This window comes from Dunckerocampus dactyliophorus, chromosome 9, assembly GCF_027744805.1.
Source record: "Dunckerocampus dactyliophorus isolate RoL2022-P2 chromosome 9, RoL_Ddac_1.1, whole genome shotgun sequence".
In the NCBI taxonomy this organism is placed as follows: domain Eukaryota; kingdom Metazoa; phylum Chordata; class Actinopteri; order Syngnathiformes; family Syngnathidae; genus Dunckerocampus; species Dunckerocampus dactyliophorus.
In genome coordinates, this window is record NC_072827.1 from 1,746,170 (window position 1) to 1,770,581 (window position 24,412).

The 24,412-nt window shown below is 41.2% G+C and overlaps 1 protein-coding gene across 13 annotated transcripts; it reads right to left on the reverse strand.

Annotated features, from left to right (window-relative positions):
• Positions 1-453: 453 nt before the first annotated feature.
• On the reverse strand, positions 454-24,386 carry cacnb4a (calcium channel, voltage-dependent, beta 4a subunit). Of its 13 annotated transcripts, XR_008572521.1 has the most exons (15): positions 22,658-24,382; positions 21,535-21,618; positions 10,272-10,391; positions 10,061-10,183; positions 8,375-8,505; positions 8,224-8,303; positions 8,130-8,149; positions 7,355-7,435; positions 5,835-5,893; positions 5,643-5,752; positions 5,404-5,555; positions 4,087-4,182; positions 3,832-4,008; positions 2,089-3,717; positions 454-1,991 (listed from the first exon to the last, which is right to left on the reverse strand). XR_008572521.1 is itself a non-coding variant. In XM_054788133.1 (14 exons), exons 1-14 carry the CDS (start codon positions 22,718-22,720, stop codon positions 3,478-3,480), a joined length of 1,530 nt encoding a protein of 509 aa, XP_054644108.1. In that variant the 5' UTR covers positions 22,721-24,386; the 3' UTR covers positions 454-3,477. The 13 variants fall into 13 exon arrangements, 12 of the variants coding, with proteins under 12 accessions (XP_054644108.1, XP_054644107.1, XP_054644106.1 ...); XM_054788133.1 differs by having other exon boundaries at positions 454-3,714; positions 8,224-8,300; positions 22,658-24,386; XM_054788132.1 differs by having other exon boundaries at positions 454-3,714; positions 22,658-24,384.
• Positions 24,387-24,412: the final 26 nt, after the last annotated feature.

The window sequence follows — 24,412 nt, forward strand, 5'->3', positions numbered from 1 at the left end:
ACGAAGAACACACAACCTCATCAAGGACAGCACACATCCACAACACTCATTATTCACACTCCTACCGTCAGGCAGACGCTACAGGAGTTTGAAGTCCAGGACCACAAGGCTGGCAAACAGCTTTTACCCACAGGCCATCAGGCTTCTCAACGAAGCACTCACACACGCCGCACGCAACACACACACACACTCATAGCACTTTATTTATTTATTTATTTGTATTATTTATCTGTATTAATGTCTCTTCTGTTGTTGTTGCTTAATTTATTGGTATTTATGTTTCTTATGTTCTTATTCTTTCTTGTGTTTTCTTTCTTTTCTTGGGAGAATGAACAGAATAAGAATTTCATTGCATAGTAGAACTGCTGTTTTACTGTGCACATGACAATAAAACTCTTCAATCTTGAATGTGTTGTCATCATCAAAATGAAGCTTTTACTCTTGTAACATCACAACTTTATTCTCCTGGATTGTTTTCTCAACAAGTTGACAACATGAATGCATGTTCCCCCTCATAGAGTACTCCCACTTTATTCTTGGAATATATGTACAGTATAAGGAATATATAAATATTCCAACTTTAGTTTCCTAAAATGATGTATTTGTTTCTCAGAAAAATGACAAGTTGTTGCATTTTTTTTGGTCATATTACTACAACTTTATTCACGTAAATTACCATTTTATTCTCACAAAATGACAACGTTTTAAAGTTTATTCTGATAGGATTACAACTTTTATGACTGAAATTAGGACTGTATGGTCGAGGGTAAAATGCCAACTCCAGTCCCTTAACAGTACAACTACCGTATGTTCTTTTACGTCATCCTGATCATATTAAAAACGTATTCTCATAAAAATCCATATTTCTGATATTTCAACCTTTTTCTCAAAATATTGGTAATCCTAGTAAAATAGGGTACGCTAATATTTGTTGATATGTGAGTGAATAATATGTGAATGTGAACTGCTGCTGCGCTTGCTATTAAAACGTGCTTACATGAGCATTCTTAGGTTTTAGGGTGCAGTGTTAGTTCCACGCAGCTCAAACATCTGGATGAGGTTCTGCTGGTCCTGCTGGTGTTCATGATGCAGACAAAAGTGGAGTCCGGAGAGGATGAATGTTGGAACGTTGGACAAAAACAGAATAGGGTGTGTTCCGACGACGTGCTGGGTTCCAAGAACACTGACACGGTGTCGCCATGTCCGACCTTTTCACACGCATTCAGGAGTGTCTTCTAAAGCACCAGGAGGCCACTTAGCTCAGTTGGTTAGCGTGTGGTGCTAAAAATGCCAAGGTGGTGGGTTTGATCCCCATACGGGCCACCTACTTAGTCGTAACTTAACCCAAAGAAAGACACAGGCTATGTTTGCAGCCGGCTGGCCCAACAGGCAATACCGTAATCCCTTGTTTGTCCTAGTTGATTGGCTCCAGGCCTGACCATGATAAGTGAATTTCCGCAAAGGAGGATTCCTTCTTTATAAATGGAACACTTTCATAGTCAGAGAATAGAAAACCTGTTTATCACCTTCTAAATACAGTTTTTAACGTTATTTGAGCTCTCTAGGCATGGGATAACACGCCTATTTACACTCCTATTACCCAATATAGTAGACGTAATAAGAGAAAATATGACATTTAAGACATAAATACACTCCTGATCAAGATCAGTGAAAAATGGCTAGAATGATCATTTTGCTCATTTGGATCTTAATGAGGTTTGAAGTAGAGCTACAATATGCAAAAACAAGAAGGGGGGGTGAGACAACAAGCACTTTGAAAAAGTCATTTATTGAAAACAACAAATAAACTGAAATAGGCTGTTTATCAGCTGATCAAAAGTTTAAGACCACAGGCTATAAAAGGCCAAATGTGCTCCAAATGTCCCCACTGTCATGCCCTCCTGATGCTGAAGCTAAGAAGCTTTCTCTTTTCCAACGTGGTGGGATTGTGGAGCTGCATAAGCAAGGCCTCTCGCAGCGTGCCATGGCTGCTGAGGTTGGGAGCAGGAAATCAGTCATTCTACATTTTTGAAGGATCCTGAGCTCATGGAACAAAAAAATCAAGTGGTAGACCCAAAAACATCACACCTGCGCTGAGCCGGAGGATCCGATTGGTTGTCCATCAAGACACAGGGCGGTCTTCCACCCACATGAAGGTCCTCACTGGTGCCGACTGCAGCGCAATAACCATCAGACGCCATCTGTGGGAAAAGGCTTTAAAAAACAAAAGACAAATTCAAAGACCTCGTCTCCTTTTTAGACTTTGCCAGGGAGCATCAAACACGGGACATTGAAAGGTGGAACAAAGTTTTATTCTCTGATGAGATAAAATGGAACCTTGACGGTCCAGATGGCTTCCAGCGTTACTGGCATGACAAGGAGATCCCACCTGAGATGTTTTCTACCTGCACAGTGGAGGGGGGTCCATCATGGTCTGGGTTCATTCAGTGGAACAAAGGAGCTTCAGGTGGTGCGGGGTCGTCAAACGGCGGGGACTTACGTGCAGATGGTGCAGCGGGCATCCCTCATGACCGAGGGCCCTCGTCTGTGTGGTACCAGCTGGGTTCTTCAACAGGACAACGCTGCAGGTCACAATGCTGGCTTGACCAAGGACTTCTTCAGGGAGAATAGCATCACTCTTTTGGACCATCCTGCATGTTAAATCCCATAGAGAACATTTGGGGATGGATGGCAAGGGAAGTTTATAAAAATGGCCATCAGTTCCAGACAGTTGATGCCCTTGGTGAAGCCATCTTCACCACTTGGAGCAATGTTCCCACTAGCCTCCTGGAAACACTGGCATCAAGCATGCCCAAAGCCATTTTGGAAGTGATGAACAAGAACGGTGGAGCTCCTCATTACTGAGTCCTACTGACAACATTTGTTGTTCTGGTTTGGAGAGTTTTTGGTTCTTTTTTGAGCGATGGTCTTAAACTTTTGATCAGCTGATAAACAGCCTATTTCAGTTTATTTGTTGTTTTCAATCAATGACTTTTTCAAAATACTTGTTGTCTCACCCCCCTTCTTGTTTTTCATATTGTAGCTCTACTTAGAACCTCATTAAGATCCAAATGTGCAACATGATCATTCTAGCAACTGGTCTTAAGATTTGGATCAGGAGTGTATCAACTCACACATCTTAGCATTGGGGGAGTTCCTGGTTCCTTTTTTTAGTTCCTGTTCTGCACGTACTTTAAAATGCAATCTGGTTCTGGTCTCATTCCCGCCACCGGATGGCAACATGCAGATCTCCTCCAACGTGCTGGCTCCCAACAACACCAACACGGTGCTGCCATGTCCTGCCTTTTCACACACACTATGGGGGTTTTTTGGAGTGTGTGCAGGTCATGTTCAGTCCAGTCTCCTCTTTTACGGTCCTGGAGGGAACATGAGCCCGCTGCACATGGACAAGAGCCTTATTGATCGTAGTTGATCAAATCCAAGTCAGCGTAGCAGCAGGGAGAACCAGACCGCCAATCAGAGTCTGCGTCTAGAGTCTCGCTTCCGGTGAGGCTTGTAAGAGTCCTGGTAGGGGTCTTCCTCCATCAGAGGCGAGTGGTCCCGGTCCCGGCTGTGCTGCGAGCCGGATGACAGGCGGTTGAGATTCTTTCTCGTCCGCTCGTTGTGGAAGTTCTCGTCCGCTGGCATCAGGCTGCGACGCTCCATGGGGGAAAGTTCTAGAGTGGAGTGGTTGCTGTTCCGGTTCCTTTGACCCTGCTGGAGACAAGGGACACGTTTACTCTGAAGATGTCTGAGGACAAAGAGTCTCTGTCAGCTGTATCATCCCAGTTCTCCATCAGATCATGGCGAAGCTTGCTTGGACATCATCACCTGAATGGCAGCGGGATACGGCGAGAGCGCGGTGGAGCCCAGATTGCGTCCCAGCAGGGGGTTGACCGGCGCCCCCAGCGAGGCGTGCGTGGCCCGCCAGTACGCCTCCAAGTACTCGGCCAGGTGCTCGCAGGCGTCCTCCAGCTGGTTCTCGTCCAGGATGATGTCAAACATCTCCTGTGGAGGCGGGAGCGAGAGCAGCGTCACAGCAGCTGCTTGTCGCAGGAAAATGACTGACACGGGAAGGCTACTCACAGACGCACACTGGGAAAGCTTCTCGGCCGCCACGAGCTGAACGTTCAGATGTTTGCTTTGAGATTTGCCTCGAGACTTGATTAGACGCTGGAGGACCTGCACAGATTTCCACAGGACAAGAACAGCATGTGCGACACTTGCAGGCCAGTTAGCTCAGCTGGTTAGATCGTGGTGCTAATAATGCCAAGGTTGTGGGTTCAATGCCCGCATGCGTTGCTGTTTTAGTCAGAACTTACTGATGGGTTACATCTCAAAGAAAGACGCAGACTATGTCCACAGCTGGCTGGCCCGATGGGCATTACCAAGCAGCTTCAACAGCAGCTTCCTGTTTTGCCATGAGTTATTTTCTATTCAATAGTAAGAAATCATTCATGGCAAAACAGGAAGGTGTTGATCTTGCTGCCACAGCGTGTCTTTGGGAACAGTCACGTCAAGAATCATGCCACCAATGAAGGTAAAAGTAACCTAAAATGTTCATTTATCCCTTTCATACATCATTTAAATGTTTTTATAAGCATTTACAATTGTTTTCCGCATGTCAGACGATATTGTCAAACTACACGAACGTATTTTGGGTTTTCTAGAACGGATTAATTGGATTTACATCCTTACTTATGGGAAAAATTGATTTGGTTAGCATCCGTTCCGGTTAGAGTCGGACCTTCTGGAACAAATTAACGACGCCAACCAGGGTTCCACCGTACAAGCAAAACACCAGTGCGCCTTACAGCACAGGCTCTTTCATGTTTTCATGTACAGTGGAACCCAAAACTCCAAACGCAGAAGTGATCCAAAACCAAAAACACACACACTCCATAAAACACAAGCAACACAAAAACGCAGCAACCACATACAGTACGTAACCCGGCTCAAACCCGGGTCCACCGAATTAGAGTCGAGAGCGCTAGCCATGGAGTTAAAAAGCTGTCAACTATCGATGTTCAGCGCTACTCGTAGGGCTGTCACACAGCTGCACCAGGTTGCTTAGGATACAATGGAGTGGTCATTTGGGTGGTATCACCTTCGGTGGCATCCCATTCCCATGTAATGATGGTCATGGAGCCACCTGAAACCAAGGTGGCTGCGCCTCGTTCATTTGCTAGAGGCTAAATGATTGAATCTTTGAGGAAGGGAAGAAAGGACAGCATCATTACATCTGAATGGGATTTCCACAAAGTTGGATTCCTTCTATAGAAATGGAATATTTTTGTAGTTAGAGCATAGAAAACGTGTTCAAGACCTTGCAAATACACTTTTTAACATTATTAGAGCCCTCCAGACATGAACTAGCACCCCTATAGTCACCCTTACACTTACCTTGGGCGAGGACACTTTGACGTGGATGATGATGGGCGCTAAGGACGTCTTCAGGAGCTGCGCCGGGTGGTTGATGGTGTCGGCGTCCAGAACCACCAGCTGTAAGGAGCGGGCCAGCTCAAAGATGCGCTCTATTTCACTCTGCACCTCCGCTATAAGAACACACACACACATACGTACGTACAAAAGACCTGCATGCGTGCAAGGTGACCACATGCGCATCATTGAGCGACTGTTACCAAGGCTGGAACGGGCGTTGGACCTCTCAATGATGGCCCGCTTACTGGGGTTGTTCAGTACTGACCTCTTGGCCAACGATATGTCTGCCGTTACCCTGGTGATGGAGATCCTGCAAGCACCAGAGGACGCGTCACATGACAGCTCACAGCCAGCCAGGCACCGTGTGACCTTTGCGGCCATGTGGTGCTCACCTGCCATCAAACCGGTGCTTGAGGAAGTCAAACAGTGCCTTCTGCATCATGTCCGTCACCTGGTGGGAGCAAGCAGGAGACGCCATGTTGGAGGAGAGGCCACCATGTGACAAAAATGGCAATGTTTAGTCATCATCATGCATCACCTCATGTTTGTGCTCATCAAACAAATGTAAATATTAGTCAATGACAACACAACATGCAGTTTTCAAATGAAACTTTTTAGTTTTAAGGGAGAAAAAAATCCAACACTACATGGCCCTGTGTGAAAACGTGATGACCCCCCCGTTAACACAACTTAACTGAGATGACTTGAGATCTATCAGTCTGGAAAATGTTATAAAGTCATTTCTAAAGCCTTGGGACTCCAGCCAACCACAGTGAGAGCCTTTATCCACAAATGGCCAAAACATGGAACAGTGGTGAACCTTCCCAAGAGAGGCCAGCCAACCAAAATGACCCCAAGAGGGCAGCGAAGACTCATCTGAGAGGTCACAAAAGACCCCACAACAACATCCAAAGAACTGCAGGCCTCACTTGCCTCAGTTCAGGTCAGTGTTCATGACTCCACCATAAGAAAGACACTGGGCAAAAACGGCCTGCGTGGCAGAGTTCCAAGACCAAAACCACTGCTGAACAAAAACAACATTAAGGCTGCTCTCAGTTTTGCCGGAAAACATCTTGATGGTCATACCCCGCTCTGTCACCAAGCTGTTGCCAGATTGTCTTCCCATGCACGCCTGATTCCTGCTCTCCTGCTTTCTGGTCTAGCCTTCCTTGCCCCTGTAAGTACTTGTATTCCCTGCTTGCTGGATTGCAGCAGTGGTATTTCGTTTGCACTTTGCATTTTGGGAGTCTGCTTGGGTTTCGTTTTTTCTCATTTTTTTCGCTGCTAGTGTTTTCAGCAGTGTTTTCTCCTGCTGTTTCCGTGGATGCAGTGTTATTAGTTATTCTTTTGTTTCCTTTTTTCCCGCAGCGAGGCCTGGAGTTTCTCTTGTACTTTTTCCCTGTTGGCATTTTTGTTCTTGTCATCCTTTGCTGGACTTGTAAATAATATTTTTGTTTTACGGACATGTGTGTCTCTGCATCTTGGGATCCTAATTATCGTCTACACGCCGTCCTTGACAAACACAGCATTTTAATCATTTTTACTGCCTATTTTAAATGTCTGCTGTGCTTGTTGTTAAAAACATGCCTGCACGAGCATTCAAGGCATTTCTCTGCTTTTTACTGCCAACTTTTTAACCCCACGTTCTGCTGCGTTGCCTACTTTTATCTTTGCCAATGTACGTGTCTATTTCCATTCTGGACTTTTTTTGTTTCCCCCTCCCCACCGGGATGCACTTCACCCAGACGGCTGTTTCCACGGCAACAACAGCAGGGGGAGGCGAGGACTGGTGACTCCATGACAACTGACTTTGGCTCACACCTCCCACCGCCCCCGCCGCCTCCCTCATTGTCCGCACCTCTGATCATCACTTTGAATTTCGGATGTTTGGACTCTTCAGCACTCGTCCTACCTCGTAACCCTTCAGGGACGGCCCCACCAGGACCACGGGCCTCATGGAGGGCACCACGTCATACGGGGGGATGTGCTCAGCCTGGACACAGGAGGGAGACTTTAGTCTTTCATCCACCGATGTACCCACTCATCCAGGGGTGTCCCAAAGTGCAACATTTGTGTGGTTTCCAATTGGCCCGCAAAAAAAAAAAATAATGTAAGAATGTAAAAAAAATATGTAAGAAAACTAAAAAAAAAAAACCCAACAAACAACAGAAAAATCAGCAGTAATTTTACAAGAATAAAGTCAAAGTATGAAGAGAAATAAGTTGTACTCTAACGAGAAAAAGCGGTAATTTTACGAGAATACGTCATAATATTATGAGGAAATATAACGTCCTTTTAGTGCTTGGCAAAATAAACCACTGTGTTTGGAGAATAAAGTCAACATTTTATGGGAATAAAGTCATCATTTTGCAGAAGTTGGTGCCAATAAAGATGAGATGCAGTTTTTTCTTGAAATAGAAATAAGGTCCTAGCATGTCCACGTGTGCCGCTTCACAAAATATCAGCGTCTTCAATTTCTTCAACGCTGTGCTCGTAAAACGACGTAAAATGATGACTTTTTCTTCTTGGATCAAACCTTTTTTTCTTAACGTTTTGACTTTATTCTGGTAAAATGACTCTTTGTAGGTCGTGCAGGTGGCCCAGCACTTTTGTCCATGTGGTGTTGTTGATGTTTCATCATGAGTACAAATCCCAAACTTGAAAACAAAACCAAAAAGCGCACTCACCACTTTTTGTTTGTGTTTCCCTGCAGACGACAGGAAGACTGGATGAGGAAGTGTGACATCACAAACACGCTCCTGAAGCGCGGGTCGGACTCACCTGCATTGTTAGGATTGGGCTTGAAGGTCCCTGAGACCATGTCTCCCAGACTGGAGGACAAGTTCCCGCTGGACTTGCTGCTGGTGAACGTTAAGGAGACAACTGGTGTGTCATCACGTCGCGTTCATTGGCCCCGCCCCCTCCTCCTCACCCCCCATGGAAGCGTCCTCTCTTGTGCTCCTGCTGCACTCGGATGTTCTCCAGCCTGAGAGGACTGGGAATGAAGCCCACGTCGCATCCTTCTTTGACCAGACGCCCGATCCACCAGTCGTTGTTGTACTTCTGTAAACGTCACACGGATAACGCGGGGGCTTCATATTTTCATGATATTCTCAACAAATGACAGCTATTTTTTCCATTTTTGCTGGGGTTTTTTAAATGTTATTTTCCAACTCTTTCAACCCGTCATATGATGACTTCAGTCCCGTAATATTTTGACTTCATCTCATAATATTCTCACATTTTCTGCAGCATAAGATGACAACTTCATTCATTGTTGTGTTTGTTTCTCCCACAATAAATATGATGTGTTTTTCTTTACTATTTTTACTTTATGCTACTAAAATGGCAATAGTTTTCCTCAACGTTATTCTCTCAAAATGATGACTTTTTCTCGTTAGATTACAACTTTTTCTCTCGTTAATATTTTGACTTTTTCCGTTTCTGCTGCCGCTGTTTTTTTTTTTTTATTTTTCCAACTAGTTCTTCTTGTTCATTTTCTTCTCATAATATTTTGACTTTATTCTCATAATATTAGAACTTTTTCCGCAACCTGATTTTCCAAAAATGACAACTTTCTTCGTTGTTTTGTTTGTTGCTCATACTGTTACAACTTTTTAAAACTTTCTTTTTCTTTAATATCTCAACTTTATGCTACTACAATGACACTATTTTTCCTCCGTTATTCTCGTAAAATTGATTCCACCTTTTTTCTCTGAATATTTTGACTTTATGTTGTTTTTTCCATTTCCACTGTTTTTTTTGTTTGTTTTTTTTAACATTTTTCTAACTAATTCAACTTTCTTCTTGCTAATTTTCTTCTCATGATATTTGACTTTATTCTAATAATATTAGAACTTTTTCCGCATCTCGATTTTCCAAAAATGACACCTTTTATTCATTGTTTTGTTTCTCATACTACTACGTCTTAAAAGCCTTCTTTTTGTTTAATATTTCAACTTTATGCTACTAAAATAACGTTACTTTTCCTCTACGTTATTCTCATAAAATTACCTCTTTTTCTCGTTAGATTACAACTTTTTTTACCTTAATATTTTGACTTTATTCTCGTAACATTACGCCTGTTTTTCCATTTCCGCTGTTGTTTTTTTTCCAGTAATTTCAACTTTTTTTCTTTTCGTAATATTTTGACTTTATTCTAACAATATTAGAACTTTTTCCGCAACCCGATTTTCCAAAAATTGCACCTTTATTCACTGTTTTGTTTGTTTCTCAAACTACTAAAATGGAATTATTTTTGCTTGACATTATTCTGATCAAAGTACAATTTTTTCTTGTTTACTTTTTTGTCATAATATTTTGACTTTATGTTTTAAAAATGACAACTTTTTTCCCGTAAAATTATGATTTATTATTACTTCTTTTTTTTCCTAAAATGACATCTTTCTTTCTAGACTTCACTATCACAATAGTTTTCTTGTTAAATAATATTTTTAGAAAGTGGGCCAAAAACAAAACACTTTGGACACCCCTGATTTAGCCCACACGTACTGCACACGCGTCAATCGGGGTGTCCGTGAGCGCTTGATGACACTGCAAGTAAACCTCGTGACTGTCGTCGTGGTTACAGGTATCTTGATGGCTCAGTAACACACACCTCTTTGATGTGGAGGAAGTCCTTGGCATCAAAGGAGACGGCGGTCCCGCCCACGGGGACGTCCTCGTCCAGAGCGCCACAGTAGCTCACGTTGGTCCTCACGGCGAACGCCACCGCTTTGGTCTGCATGACGACACGGCCGCTTTATTAGGCATAAGGACACGGCGTAGCCAATCAAGCGGCCGTGGTCAAAACGGGTTTCCCAGCTGACCTTTGCTCTCTCCAGTTGGACGGCGGCCTGCTGCTCACGCTCCTGCCGCCCGCCCTCCTTGTCCTCCTCCAGGGAGACATCTGAGTCTGAGGGTCGGCTGGTGTAAGAGTCGGCAGACCCCTGAGGAGCAGGAACGACACACGGCTATCTGTTGTGCTCTGTGGGACTTTCACGTCGCACAATCAATGCACGCTTCAGCAGTGGGAGACAAAACAACAAGAATCAAGCCAGAAAATGTGAAACTTGACTCGCATTATTTGATTTGATTTGACCTTTGCCCTCGTGAATTGACAACATTCTTCTAGTGAACTAGGATTTCATTCTCACCTTGCTGCAAGCGTTTTCTCATCAAATTACAAAAATCTTCTTTTCCTTCTCAGAATATGACCACTTTATTCTCACATTATTACAACCTTTTTCTAAAAAAACACTTTTTTTTTGAGTAAAATTGTGATTTAATTCTGAATTTTGTTCTCATAAAATGATTTAATTATTAGAATATTACAACTTTATTCTCACATTATTACAACCTTTTTCTAAAAAAAACACTTTCTTTTTCTCATAAAATTGTGATTAAATTATGATTTTTTTTTCTCATAAAACAATTTAATTCTCAGAATATATGTATATATGTATTTGTCACGCAACTACAACTTTTTTCTTCTAAAATTGTTTCATTCTCAGAATATTCCCATTTTATTCTCACATTTTTGTCATAGAGTTGCCATTTTATGATGTTCTTGTCAGAATATGAGTACGCACTCCCTTCAGTTTGGCCCCCGTCTGTTGCTGATATTCTCCGGGCTTTGAGAAAATTTGACACAAGCAAGGCAGCTGGTTCTGATCATCTGGACCCATCTTTTGAAATCCAACTGGCTGCCAAATATATCGCAAAGCCGCTTTCTTCCATTTTTAATTGCAGGGTCTGGAAATTGGCCTGAACGCTTCTGCTTCTGAAGGGTGGTGATCCTTCCGAGGTGAATTTGCAAACATTGCGTCCTGGCTAAAATGCTGGAATAAATTGCCAGCGAGCAAGTAAGAGTGTTCTTAGATGCTAGCAGCATTTGAACCCATTTTCAATCTGGTTTCATAGAAAGCAGCGCAGCGCTGTTACCGCTGCCTTCAAAGTTTTACATGATTTTTTCCAGGTTTTCCATGGTAAGAAATACCGTGTTGCACTATTTATTGATTTATCGCTGCCATTTGATTGAAGATTGAAGAGTTTTATTGCCATGTGCACCGTAAAACAGCAGTTCTACTATGCAATGACATTCTTATTCTGGTCATTCTCCCAAGAAAATACGCTTTGATAGACAAATTATACAAATTGATACGCTTGATCACAAACTTTTAATTGTTGCGGTGCTCAAGGTTGGCGTCTCAAGACAGGCGTCAAACAAACAGAAGCAGTATTTGTATTATAGGAAGAAATCCTGTTCCTCTCTCAGAGCTGGGAAATATCTCGTCTCCACAACTTTTCTGTCTTGGATTGATTACGGTGATCATTGGATGATGTTGATTGACAGTACAAATCTCTTCTTGGATTGGGTCGGCCCTGCCTACGCTCTCCGCTGCCGAAATCACGTATACCTTACGGTCTGGCAGCACCCATCATCTAATTGTGTCATTGTGTTGTAAATGTATGACTTTATTATCGAAATCTCAGGTTTTTTCCAACGTGGCCCTAATACGCCGTCATATAAAGTTGCAACTTTTTCAAGTAAAATTTATATTTAGTTGTCAAACTATGAAGCAACATTTCTAGCAAAATGACGCTCAATGCTGCACTGTGGCGCCCATGAATGCATCATATTGTGTAGCAACAATGAGGTAAATCCATTTGACCCACACACACACACACACACACACGACCAATGAGGCTGTGCTATCTCCACACGATAGCGATTAAGTGGCGAGCGTCATCTCACGCTCCACTTTTTATCTCCTCACACGCCAAACTTCTCCTTCTTCGTCTGCCCCTTGTGACTTTCATCACGCCCGGGTCGAAAAGTTAAAAGCGTTCCTGCTCGCTGACGTCGCTAGGTTTCACCACGTCTGTGTGCAAATGACATCCAAAGTACCGCGTGAGACTTCCTGTGTTTTGTTTCTACGCTTCTTTGCTCAGCTCTGACTGGAAACCATCTTGGGTACTTTTTGATGACCTCATGGATGAATTCCAGTTTGATGGATCAGAGAATGTTATAGAAGAAAGACAAAAGCCAGACAAGCACATTCAGCAATGCTGCTTATACAGTGTAGGGTAGTGTAGTGACCCCTATGTTGGAGAGACCAAGCAGGAGGGCAGTTTCTCCAGACGCAGGGTCAGCGGTTCATTTGCATCTCAAAAGCGTGATTTTTTTTTCCCTCATGAAATTTAGCATTTTTGTAACAAAGCCAAGACTTTATTCTTGTAGTACTTGTATAACAATGGAACACTACTGACTTTCAGTTCAACAAAAGGCATTGGTAAATGATGATTTCATGATCAGATTATTAGAGACTTCATTAGAACCTTCTCGTTGAGGAAGGAGAGGAGGAAAGTGTGTCCGTAGGAAGAGAGAGAAGAGGAACACCAAGAGTAAAGGACTGAGAGTCGGGACGTTAATGTTGGAACTATGACAGGAAAAGGTAGTAGTAGGTTGACATGATGCAGAGAAGGAAGGTAGACATACTGTGTGTCCAGGAGACACGGTGGAAAGGTAGCAAGGCTAGAAGTTTAGGAGCAGGGTTCAAGTTGTTCTATCATGGTGTAGATAGGAAGAGAAAGGGAGTAGGAGTTATCTTGAAGGAGGAGTTTGTTAGGAACGTCCTGGAGGTAAAAAGAGTGTCAGATAGAGTGATGAGTCTGAAGCTAGAAACTGAAGGTGTGATGGTCAATGTTGTTAGTGGGTATGCTCCACAGGTAGGATGTGAGCTGGAGGAGAAGGAGAAATGCTGGTTGGACTTGGATGAAGTGATGCAGAGCAAACCTAGAAGAGAGAGAGCTGTCATTGGTGCAGACTTCAATGGACATGTTGGTGCAGGAAACAGAGGGGATGAGGAGGCCATGGGCAGGTTTGGTATCCAGGAGAGGAATGCAGAAGGACAGATGGTGGTTGACTTTGCAAAAAGGATGGAAATGGCTATAGTGAATACTTGCTTCCAGAAGAGGCAGGAACATAGGGTGACCTATAAGAGTGGAGGTAGGAGCACACAGCTAGACTACATCTTGTGTAGACGCTGTCATCTGAAGGAGATCAGTGACTGTAAAGTAGTGGTAGGCCATAGTGTAGCCAAACAGCACAGGATGGTGGTGGGGAGGATGACTCTGGTGGGGAGGAAGATGAAGAGGACAAAGACAGAGCAGAGGACCAAATGGTGGAAGCTGAAAAAGGAGAGTGTTGCATGACTTTTAGGAAGGCGTTAAGACAGGCTCTGAGTGGTCAGGAGGTGCTTCCAGATGACTGGACAACTACAGCTAATGTGATCAGGGAGACAGGCAGGAGAGTACTTGGTGTGGCATCTGGAAGGAAAGTAGACAAGGAGACTTGGTGGTGGAATGAGGAGGTACAGGAGTGTATACAGAGAAAGAGGTTAGCTAAGAAGAAGTGGGACACTGAGAGGACTGAGGAGAGTAGACAGGAGTACAGGGAGATGCAGCGTAAGGTGAAAGTAGAGGTAGCAAAGGCCAAACAAGGCGCTTATGATGACTTGTATGCTAGGTTGGATAGTAAGGAGGGAGAGACTGATCTATACAGGTTGGCAAGACAGAGACACAGTCATGGGAAGGACGTGCAGCAGGTGAGGGTGATTAAGGACAGGGATGGAAGTCTATTGACAAGTGCCAGTAGTGTGATGGGAAGATGGAAAGAGTACTTTGAAGAGCTGATGAACGTGGAGAATGAGAGAGAACAAAGACTAGAAGAGGTGACTTTTGTGGAGCAGGAAGTAGCAAAGATTAGTCAGGATGAAGTGAGGAGGGCATTGAAGAGGATGAAGAGTGGAAAGGCTGTTGGTCCTGATGATATGAGTACATATGAGTACATGTGTGTGAGTGAGAGGCACCCAAGTGGAAGACTGAGCTTACAGGGAGAAGAGATCCAGAATGTGAAGGATTTGAAGTACTTAGGGTCAACAGTCCAGAGCGATGGAGAGTGTGGAAAAGAGGTGAAGAAGCGTGTACAGGCAGGATGGTACAGGTGGAGAAACGTGTCAGGTGTGATGTGTGATAGAAGAGTTTCAGCTAAAATGAAAGGAAAGGTGTAGAAAACTGTGGTGGTGTTTGGTCTCGAGACAGTGTCCATGAGGAAAAGACAGGAGACAGAGCTGGAGGTAGCAGAGATGAAGATGCTGAGGTTCTCTCTGGGAGTGACCAGGAAGGATAGGATCAGGAATGAGTACATCAGAGGGACAGCACATGTTAGAGGTTTTGGAGATAAAGTCAGAGAGGCCAGACTGAGATGGTTTGGACATGTCCAGAGGAGAGATAGGGAATATATAGGTAGAAGGATGCTGAGTTTGGAACTGCCAGGCAGGAGGCCTAGAGGAAGACCAAAGAGGAGGTTTATGGATGTAGTGAAAGAGGACATGAAGGTAGTTGGTGGGAGAGAAGAGGATGCAGAAGACAGGGTTAGATGGAGGCAACTGATTGGCTGTGGCGACCCCTGAAGGGAAGAGCCAAAGGAAAAGAAGAAGATTAGAACCTTCTTCTCAAAAAATAACTTTTTTCTCTAGTAAAATTGTGATCTCATTCCCAGAATATTAGGGATTTTATTACAACGTTTTTCTCATAAAATAACTTTTTTTTCTCTGCAATTAATGATTTAATTCTGAGAAATGTACGCCTTTATTCCCACATTTTGACAACTTCTTTTCTAGTAAAATTATGATCTAATTCTCAGAATATTACTACTTTATTTTCAAAGTTACTACTTTTTTTTTAAGAGCAAATTTATGATTTAATTCTCAGAATATCAGGACTTTTTTGTAATTTTTTTCTCATAAATTACACCTTTTCGGTTATGATTTCAGTCTCAGAATATTCCGACTTTACTCTCACATTGTTACAACTTTTTTTGTAACAAAATTCTAATTGAATTCTCAGAATATGAGGGACTTTATTACAATATTTTTCCCGTAAAATAACTTTAATTCTCAGAATATTAGTACAACATTTTTCTCATTAAATTACAACTTTTTTTCTCTGCAAATTATGATTCAATTCTCAGAATATTGCCACCTTATGCTCACATTTTTACAGCCTTTCTCTCAGGAAAAATTCGACTTTATTCTCACATTTTTACAACTTTTTTTCTGCAAAATCATGAACTAATTCTCAGAATATTAGTACTTTATTACAACATTTCTCTCATAAAATGACAACTTTTGTTCTCGAAAAATTATTCTTTAATTCTTAGAATTTTACAACTTTATTGTGACATTTTTACAACTTTTTTCAAGTAAAATTATGATTTCATTCTCAGGATTTTAGGCACTTTATTACAATCTTTTTCTCATAAAATCACTTTTTTGTCTAGGCAAAAGTATGACTTAATTCTGAGAATTTTAAAACTTTATTTCTCATAAAATTATGATCTAATTCCCCGAATATTGCGACATTACGCTGACATTTTCACAGCCTTTTTCTCAAGAAAACTTCTGATTTTATTCTCACCACTTCGCACCTTTGGTGTTCATTCATTCTTGCAGTTTGCTAGCATGTTTACCTCCCAAACTGACAGCTATTCTTGCTGAACAGCTTTTACCCACAGGCCATCAGGCTTCTCAATGAAGCACTCAGACACGCCACACGCAACACACACTCATTGCACTTATTTATTTATTTATTTGTATTATTTACTTGCATTAATGTCTCTTCTGTTGTTGTTGCTTAATTTCTTGGTATTTATGTATATGTGTTTATGTTTCTTATGTTCTTATTCTTTCTTGTGTTTTTCTTTCTTTTCCTTGGGAGAATGAACAGAATAAGATTTTCATTGCATGGTATAACTGCTGTTTTACCATGCACATGACAATAAAACTCTCTTGAATCTTGAATCTTGAATCTTGAATCCTACAACGCTGTGCCTATTTTCTTGCTTCTTGTATGAATCTGACACGTTCTTGTCTTCTACACAAACATCTCAAGAGGCGACCAATCATCTAGACTTCGACTAGAAGGCGTCAGTGGTCCTGATGGGAGAGCAACTCTATGGTCCCCCCCCCCCCCCCCCCCCCCCCCCACACACACACACACACAACCACAATGACCGCTCACCGCCTCCGAGTCTTCAAAGCCATGCAGGTACAAGTCGTCGTACATGGAGGTTCTAGAAGGAGCCTTCTGCGGAGCTCAAGGAGCGTCCTGCTCATGAAGACCGCCACACGAGGGTGTGTTGGGTTTTTTTTCCCTTCTCAGCAGCGTCGCAGCAAACAGGCTGACTGCACGCTCAGCCTGAGCAGACTGTGACACGGGCGCCATCCTGCGTGATCATTGGCTGACAGTCAGGAAGAGAAGGGAGCAGGAAAAGGTGGAGGAGGAGGCGGGGCTACTGCAGCCAGCCAGTTTGTGTGTGTGTGTGTGTGTGTGTGTGTGTGTGTGTGTGTGTGTGTGTGTGTGGTGTGGATTCATGGTGAGCATTGGAATAAATGTACAAATTTAATTCATTTACACATTTAGTCCTGTCATATTAGGACCTAACATTTATTCTTGTATTATTAGGACTTTATTCTAATCAATTCAGACATTTGATCTTGTCATTTTAGGACATTACATTCTAATAAAATTAAACATAAAAACTTGCAAAAATAGCATTTTATTCTAATAGTTTAAAAATGGTTCTTGTATTATTGTATTGAGACTTTATTGTAATAAATTAAACCGTTAACTCTTGTAATATTAGCACTTTATTCAAATAGATTTAAACATTTCATCTTGCACTACAAAGGACTTTATTCAAGTAAATGTGTACATTAGTTTTATTAGTACTTTATTCGAATAAATTCAGACATTTAATCATGTACTATTAGGTTTTATTCTGATATATTTAAACATTCGTTCTTGTAATATTAGCACTTTATTCTTGTAATTCTTTATTCTTGTAATATTACAACTTTATTCTGGTAAATTCAGACATTTTTGCATTACTAAGAATTTATTCTAATAAATTTCAACAATAATTCTTGTTTTATTAGGAGTTGATTCTAATAAATTAAAATATTAATTCTTGTAATATTAGCACTTTATTGTAAAAGATTAAAACATTTATTCTTGTAATATTACAACTTTATTCCACAATGCCATCTTATAATAATTCCATTTTATGCCATAAGAAACATATCAGGGTCTGATCCGGCCTGGCTGGGTCACCCGGTTGAGGGTGTATGATGCCGAAAGACCCGAAACACCCAATGATTCCAGGAACGTCGCTGAAGACGTGACCGGAGACGTCAGTCGATGTATTTGCTCAACAAATAAAGATTAGAGATGGACATTTATTTTGCCAAGTTACAACTTGACTCTAATAGATTTACACATGTATTCTTTCATAAAAAAAATCGGCAGGAATGCAGATAAACATCAAGAAAAAGAATATATATTTATGCATGTTTTTCATATTTCGTGAATTTGATGACCTCGTCTGACGTCCTGCTTCAAATGATGAGCAGAAAACAAGAGCGAGTGGAGCAACGGCGCCCTCTGTTGCCGTACACGTCAACTGCAGTTACACCTGCCGCCCTCTTGTGGAGGTTCTTAATGCTTCCATGACCTCCACAGTACAGATAAGCGCTTCATCCGCTGCTGCAATAACTGCAATTTTTCCCCACCCTTGTACGATGCACCGAGGGGGCAGGGCTACGACTGGAGGGGTGGAGCCGCTTGGAGCCACGAGAAGCACATAAGAACTAAGACGCCTTAAGGACGAATAAAGGACAAACAAGTGGACACTTCACTTGGTGAAAGTCATCTTTGTTAGTCTGTACCAGGAAAAAGATGGGGTTACACTTCTTTGTTGTTCTATTTCTATGAATACAAAGGATAAAGCTTAAAAGAGCATGAAAAGCTCAATGTGGCTTGCTGCTCATCAGCCTTGTGGGCTCAGCTGGTCGTCATGGTTACACCACAGCATCAAAGCTTCACCTGATGCAGACCACGATGACTATGAGGACTATGATGATGATGATGATGATGAGCAACCATCCAACAACCACACGCTAATTAACTCAATTCAAGTTCAAAGACTCGGTTACGCCTTTTTATAAACCCGCTCCCAACAACGTATTTATACGTCTTTGATGGTGTCACGTGACAGGAAGGAGGAAGTGAGAGAGCGTGCAGAAGGTTACGCATTGGAGGGACATTTTAACGCACGCATGCACACACGCACGCGCACGCACGCACGCACGCACGAACGCATGCAGTTGAGCTCCAAATGTGAAAATCGTGAATAGTTGGTGTTATATTTGTAAATAAATGGTTATTTTCAGGTAAAACAACCCCTTTTTGGTCTTGTTTATGTTGTGGTGTAGTTGTTTAGATATCTGAGCTGTCACAAAAGCAAAGAAATTGTGTCAAAGTGAAAGTGATGCTTGACATGTATCGCTGGTTTTCTCCCTTTTTTAGTTGGGAACTGCTATTTTCCTGAAACTTACCTATGTTCTACTGCTGATTAGTAAAGAACGGAAAAAGGTAGAAACAAACTTTTTTCCCCAGATGAAAGATGGGGGTCGAATGTTTCTTTTGGTAGCTTCCATGTGTATATAACCATAGAACACAATATTCTGTGTGCCTTGAAAGATCAGTCAAAATGGTTTAAATGGCAGCTACTGATGGGGATGAATTTTGAAAAGTGGCTGGGATCGAATGAGTTAAAAAAAATTAAAATATTCGTAATTTTCGACCAAAATTTCCGACTTAATTCTCGTGACAAAACCTTTTTCTCATAAAATGATGCCTTTTTTCACGTACAACCACAACCCTATTCTCGCAATATTCGTTTTTTTCCCCGTCAAAATGACAACTTTAGCATCACAATTCTATGACTACATTGCCCTCAAATGACAACACTTGGTAGCAAAATTCCATTTTTATTACTTGTAATATTTCAACTTTTTGCCTCGTAAAAAGTATGACTTTGTTCTTGCCGTACTGCAACTCGCAAAATTATAACCTTTTCAACCTTTTCCTCGTAAAATTACGACTATTTGTGATGCAGTGCAACTCACAAATTTTTACGTTGTCTTCTAAATTTACGACACCATTCTCTTGACAAAACCTCTTTCTCGTAAAATGATGCCTTTTTTCACGTACAATTACGAATTTATTCGTAAAATTCTATTTTTTCTCTCAACTTTAGTCTTGCAAATCGACGGAGACATTGCCCCCAAATGACGCTGCTTGAAAGTAAAATTGTATTTTTTATTACTCGTATATTTCAAGTTTTCCCTTGGAAAATTACGACCTAATTCTTGAACTGTGCTGCAACTTGCTAAATTCTAACGTTGTTTTAATTCTGGTGATAAAAACGTTTTTCTTGTAAAATTATGCCTTTTTTCACGTACAATTACAACTTTATTCTCGCAATATTATGTTTTTTCCCATCAAAGTACGACTTTAGTCTCACAAATCTACGACTGCATTGCCCTCAAACGACAACTCTTAGAGTAAAATTTCATTTTTATTACTCCTAATATTTCAACTTTTCCCTCGTAAAATTACGACCTTATTCTTGTACTATAGTGCAACTTGCAAAATTATAACCTTTTCTCGTAAAATTACAGCTGAAATTTTGCAACACAGCTTTTTAATTGTAAAATTCCAACTTTTTTCACAGAAAATGACTACTTTATTCTCGCAATGTGGCAAATTTTTCCTGTCAAATTACAAGTTTAGTCTCACAAACATTTACGGTTTCATTCCCCTAAAATAACAAGGCTCGTTCGCTGAATTAAAACAGTATTTCTCGTAACAGTTAGACTTTTTCTTCGTAAAATTATGACTTTATTCGCGCTGTAGTGCAACTAACAAAATGATAACGTTGCCTTCATAATTTATGACGTCATTCTCTTGACAAAACCTCTTTGTCGTAAAATGATGCCTTTTTTCACGTACAATTACAAATTTATTGTTGCAATATTCTATCTTTTCTAGTCAAAGTACAACTTTAGTCTCACAAATCTATGAATGCATTGCCTTCTAATGACGTTGCTTGATAGTAAAATTACATTTTTATTACTCGTATATGTCAACTTTTCCCTTGGAAAATTACGACCTTATTCTTGTACTGTACTGCAACTCGCAAAATTCTATGCCTTCTACAACTTCCATCCATCCATCTTCTATGCCGCTTCTCCTCATTAGGGTCGCGGGGGTATGCTGGAGCCTATCCCAGCTGACTTGGGGCGACAGGCGGGGTACACCCTGGACTGGTGTCCAGCCAATGGCAGGGCACATATAGACAAACACTCCCATTCATACCTATGGACCATTTAGGGTCTCCAATGAAGCTAACATGCATGTTTTTGGAATGTGGAAGGAAACCGGAGTACCTGGAGAAAACCCATGCAAACTCCCAAGGGAGAATCCAACCCAGGTCTTCCCGATCTCCAGACTGTGACTGTGTTGCCAACATGCTAACCACTAGACCACCGTGCGGCCCTTCTACAACTTCATTCCCCTAAAATAACAATGCTCGCTCGTTCAATTAAAATGCTATTTCTCCGAATAGTCCCACTTTTTCCTTGTAAAGTTACAACTTTATTCGTGGTGCAGTGCAACTCGAAACATTTTAACGTTGTCTTCTGAATTTGCGAATTCAATCTTACAACTTTATTCTCGCAATATTCGATTTTTTCCATCAAAGTCAACTTTAGTCTCACAAATCTACGAATACAATGCCCTCAAATGACGGCGCTTGCTGGTAACATTCCATTTTTACGTATTATTTCAACTGTCCCCCCTTAAAATAACGTTATTCTTGCTAGACTGCTATTCGCAAAAACTCTAAACTTTTCTCAAATTGAAGTGAATTCTTGCAACAAAACTTTGTCCTGTAAAATTACGACTTTTTCCACATAAAATTAGCATTTTATTTTCCCCAATGGAAGAGATTTTTCCCTGTCAACGCTTGCTAGAAAAACGGCATATTTCAACTTTTTGCTGGTAAAATGCCAACCTTCAGTGAGTCTCCTTCACAAAAACTAAGCTAAGAGGTGGTCCATTATTCTTCACATAACACACACACACAGGCAGGATGCCAAGGACGCGTGTTGTCAAGTGTCCTACTTGTCTGAGGATGAAGCTGGTGGACGTCGTGCTGCCATCTGATCTCTTCAGTCGACTCCTTCTTGAGTACGTCCCACGATTGACCTGAAGGAGACAAAAGTCGTTTCTGCTGCGTGTCTAAATTTGCCACTTTATTTTTGCATTATTAGGATTTTAGTCTCATAAATTTAAAATAAATTGTCACAATACTGGGACTTCATTGCAACAAATTTGACGCAATCTCCTTGTAATAAGATTTTGTTGAAAAGAATTCACAACATTATTCTGGCAATGTTAGCACATTAGTCCTGCAATACAGAAGTAGGACTTTAGTATACTACATTTACCACATTCTTCTCACAATATCCATCCATCCATCCATTTTCTATACCGCTTCTCCTCTTTAGGGTCGTGGGGGTATGCTGGAGCTTATCCCAGCTGACTTTGGGCGACAGGCGGGGTACACCCTGGACTGGTGGCCAGCCAATGGCAGGGCACATATAGACAATCAATTCTCACAATATTAGGCTTTATTCTAATAAATTTGAAACATTATTCCTGCAATATTAGGTTTTATTCAAATTTATTTGCCACATTATTCTCAGAATATCTTTAGGCTAATGATTTTACAAATGTACTCTTGCAATATTAGGACTCTATTGTCATAAATTTTGAAGGTTATTCTTGTAATATTAAAACTTTATTGTAATACGTTTACAGCATTATTATTTGTTCTTTTGAATTATTAAAAAATTCAATGTATATCAAATATTCAAGAGTTTTATTGTCATGTGCACAGTAAAACAGCAGTTCTACTATGCAATGAAATTCTTATTCTGTTCATTCTCCCAAGAAAAGAAATAAAACACAAGAAAGAATAAGAGCATAAGAAACATAAACATATATGCCAAATATGAATCCAGTTCAATCACTAAATAATGAATGAATGATTAAAAGGTATTGACTTGTGAATAAATTGATATTATGGCATGTCATCTTAAACGACTCTAGTGTATTGAATGTGTTCCGTTGGGTACGTGCGGGTTTGGTCAACTTGCACACATTCTCGTGTTGAAATGTTGTTCATTCATTAGTAAGGTCATTAATATGTAGTGAACCATTATTGTGTGTGCATGTTGTGTACCTGAAAGGCGGGCTTGATGCCTCCATCTCCCGGGCCGTGTCTGCTGTAGATGTGCCGGGACATGTCAGCCAGCTCGTCCGTCCAGGGCGGAGGCTGCCTCTCCAAATGCTGCTGCTGCTGCCCGGCCAGCTTTGCTTCGCTTCCACAAGAAGAAGAAGTAGAAGAAGAAAAAGAAAACGAGGGACTGGAGCCTTAGTGGATGTTTGTCATATTCTTCGCAGTAAAATCTGAGGAGAAAGTCACATGACTGACAGCCGGACGGCTAACAAGACACGACTAGCCGCGCACCCCCCCCATTCTAGAGGCGTTCACAGACCACAGGTCATCTCACAACTACAAGACCAACTGCATAAACGTTATTTCTGAATAACAACATTTTTAAAACTACTGTTTTCAAGGTTTGAACATATTGGCGCAACATGTAAAATTTATAAATTTTGATTTATGAAAACAGCACGTTTTGTCTTAATAAAATGAGCAAAGAAGAACTGAAAAAACGATTTCACCATAATAATGTGTAATCTTACATTCTTATATATTAAAAAAAAAGACAAACGTAATCAATTACACTTTTGATTTTACATTACAGTGTTCCCTCGCTCCATCGCAGTTCACCTTTTGCAGACTTAAAAAAATGTGTTTACAGTTGGCCCTTTAAGAATTGCATTGGGGCCAGTGCAGTGTTGGCAGTTCTGTGCTTTAGCACAGGCGGCGGTCTCTATTCTCTCTTCTGTCTGTACTGCCCATTGTCTTCTGTGTCCTGATTGGCTGCAGCCCATTGTCACTGGAATCTCCTATTGTGGTCCTGGCTACCAAACTAGCTAACCTTGTGAGCTGATTGCTAAACATCAATACTGTAAAGAGAAGAAACACAAGCAGCTAACCGTGTGGGGTAAATACGACAGGAGCGATATGTTTTAACAAGGATACAAAAACGCTAGTCGAACAGTGCCAGGTCAAAGTACGGTCAGAGGAGTGAAATTTGCACGAGTCACTTAATCATTTCTTGTGTCCAACCTAGTAGGTTGATAATAAAATTTCAAAATGTGAACTTTCAGAGTGTTTATAAACAAGAGAGAAGTGTGAGAAAATGTTCTTACCTGAGAGAAGTGCATAAAATATATTGGTGGGCAAACTGCGGCCCGTGGGCCACATCAGGCGCATTAATCTGGCCCACCGGGCATCTCAGAATTCTTTTTTTTTTAACCCTTTAACATTGAAACTGTAGCTGGCAACACGACTTGCAGTGCTATTGTGGCACGCTGGAGCTGCCAAAATAGTCAATAGACAATCTGGAGCTTGTACAAAAAAAAGCCATCCAAACAACACAAAACATCAGCACACACGACACACAAAGTAACCTACCTGCGGCACCATGTGAACATACAAATAAATATCTTGGCACAATACCCATGCCAAAAAACACCCATATATTCCTGTTGCATGGTATGCTGGGTAGCTTGTGGTAAATTTTGCCGTGTTTGTCGCATTTTTGCTTGATTGCAAAATATGTTGAGGTCGTCAGAGAAGTAAACAAGGAGTTAACATACTCTTATATCCAATATTTTATATTCATATTGTTGCTGCTGGACTACCTAGCATTCCTTGCGGGTATTTGGAAATGACAATTTTAAGTTACGTGTTATGTTTAGCTCTAAGTCATTTTCACTTATTGCGGGTTATTTTGGGTACCTATCCCCCACCAAAAACGAGGAAACACTAAACATGCATGTTTGGTTAATCCGCAACTCTAAA

Excerpts from the sequence above, each read along its gene's own strand:
- cacnb4a (XM_054788130.1), bottom strand. The coding sequence starts at position 22,720 with ATGTCCCGGCACATCTACAGCAGACACGGCCCGGGAGATGGAGGCATC. Across the intron at positions 4,009-4,086 it reads AGCTTTCCCAGTGTGCGTCT|GAGATGTTTGACATCATCCT; the intron begins GTGAGTAGCCTT and ends CCGCCTCCACAG. Across the intron at positions 3,718-3,831 it reads CGTATCCCGCTGCCATTCAG|CAGGGTCAAAGGAACCGGAA; the intron begins GTGATGATGTCC and ends CCTTGTCTCCAG.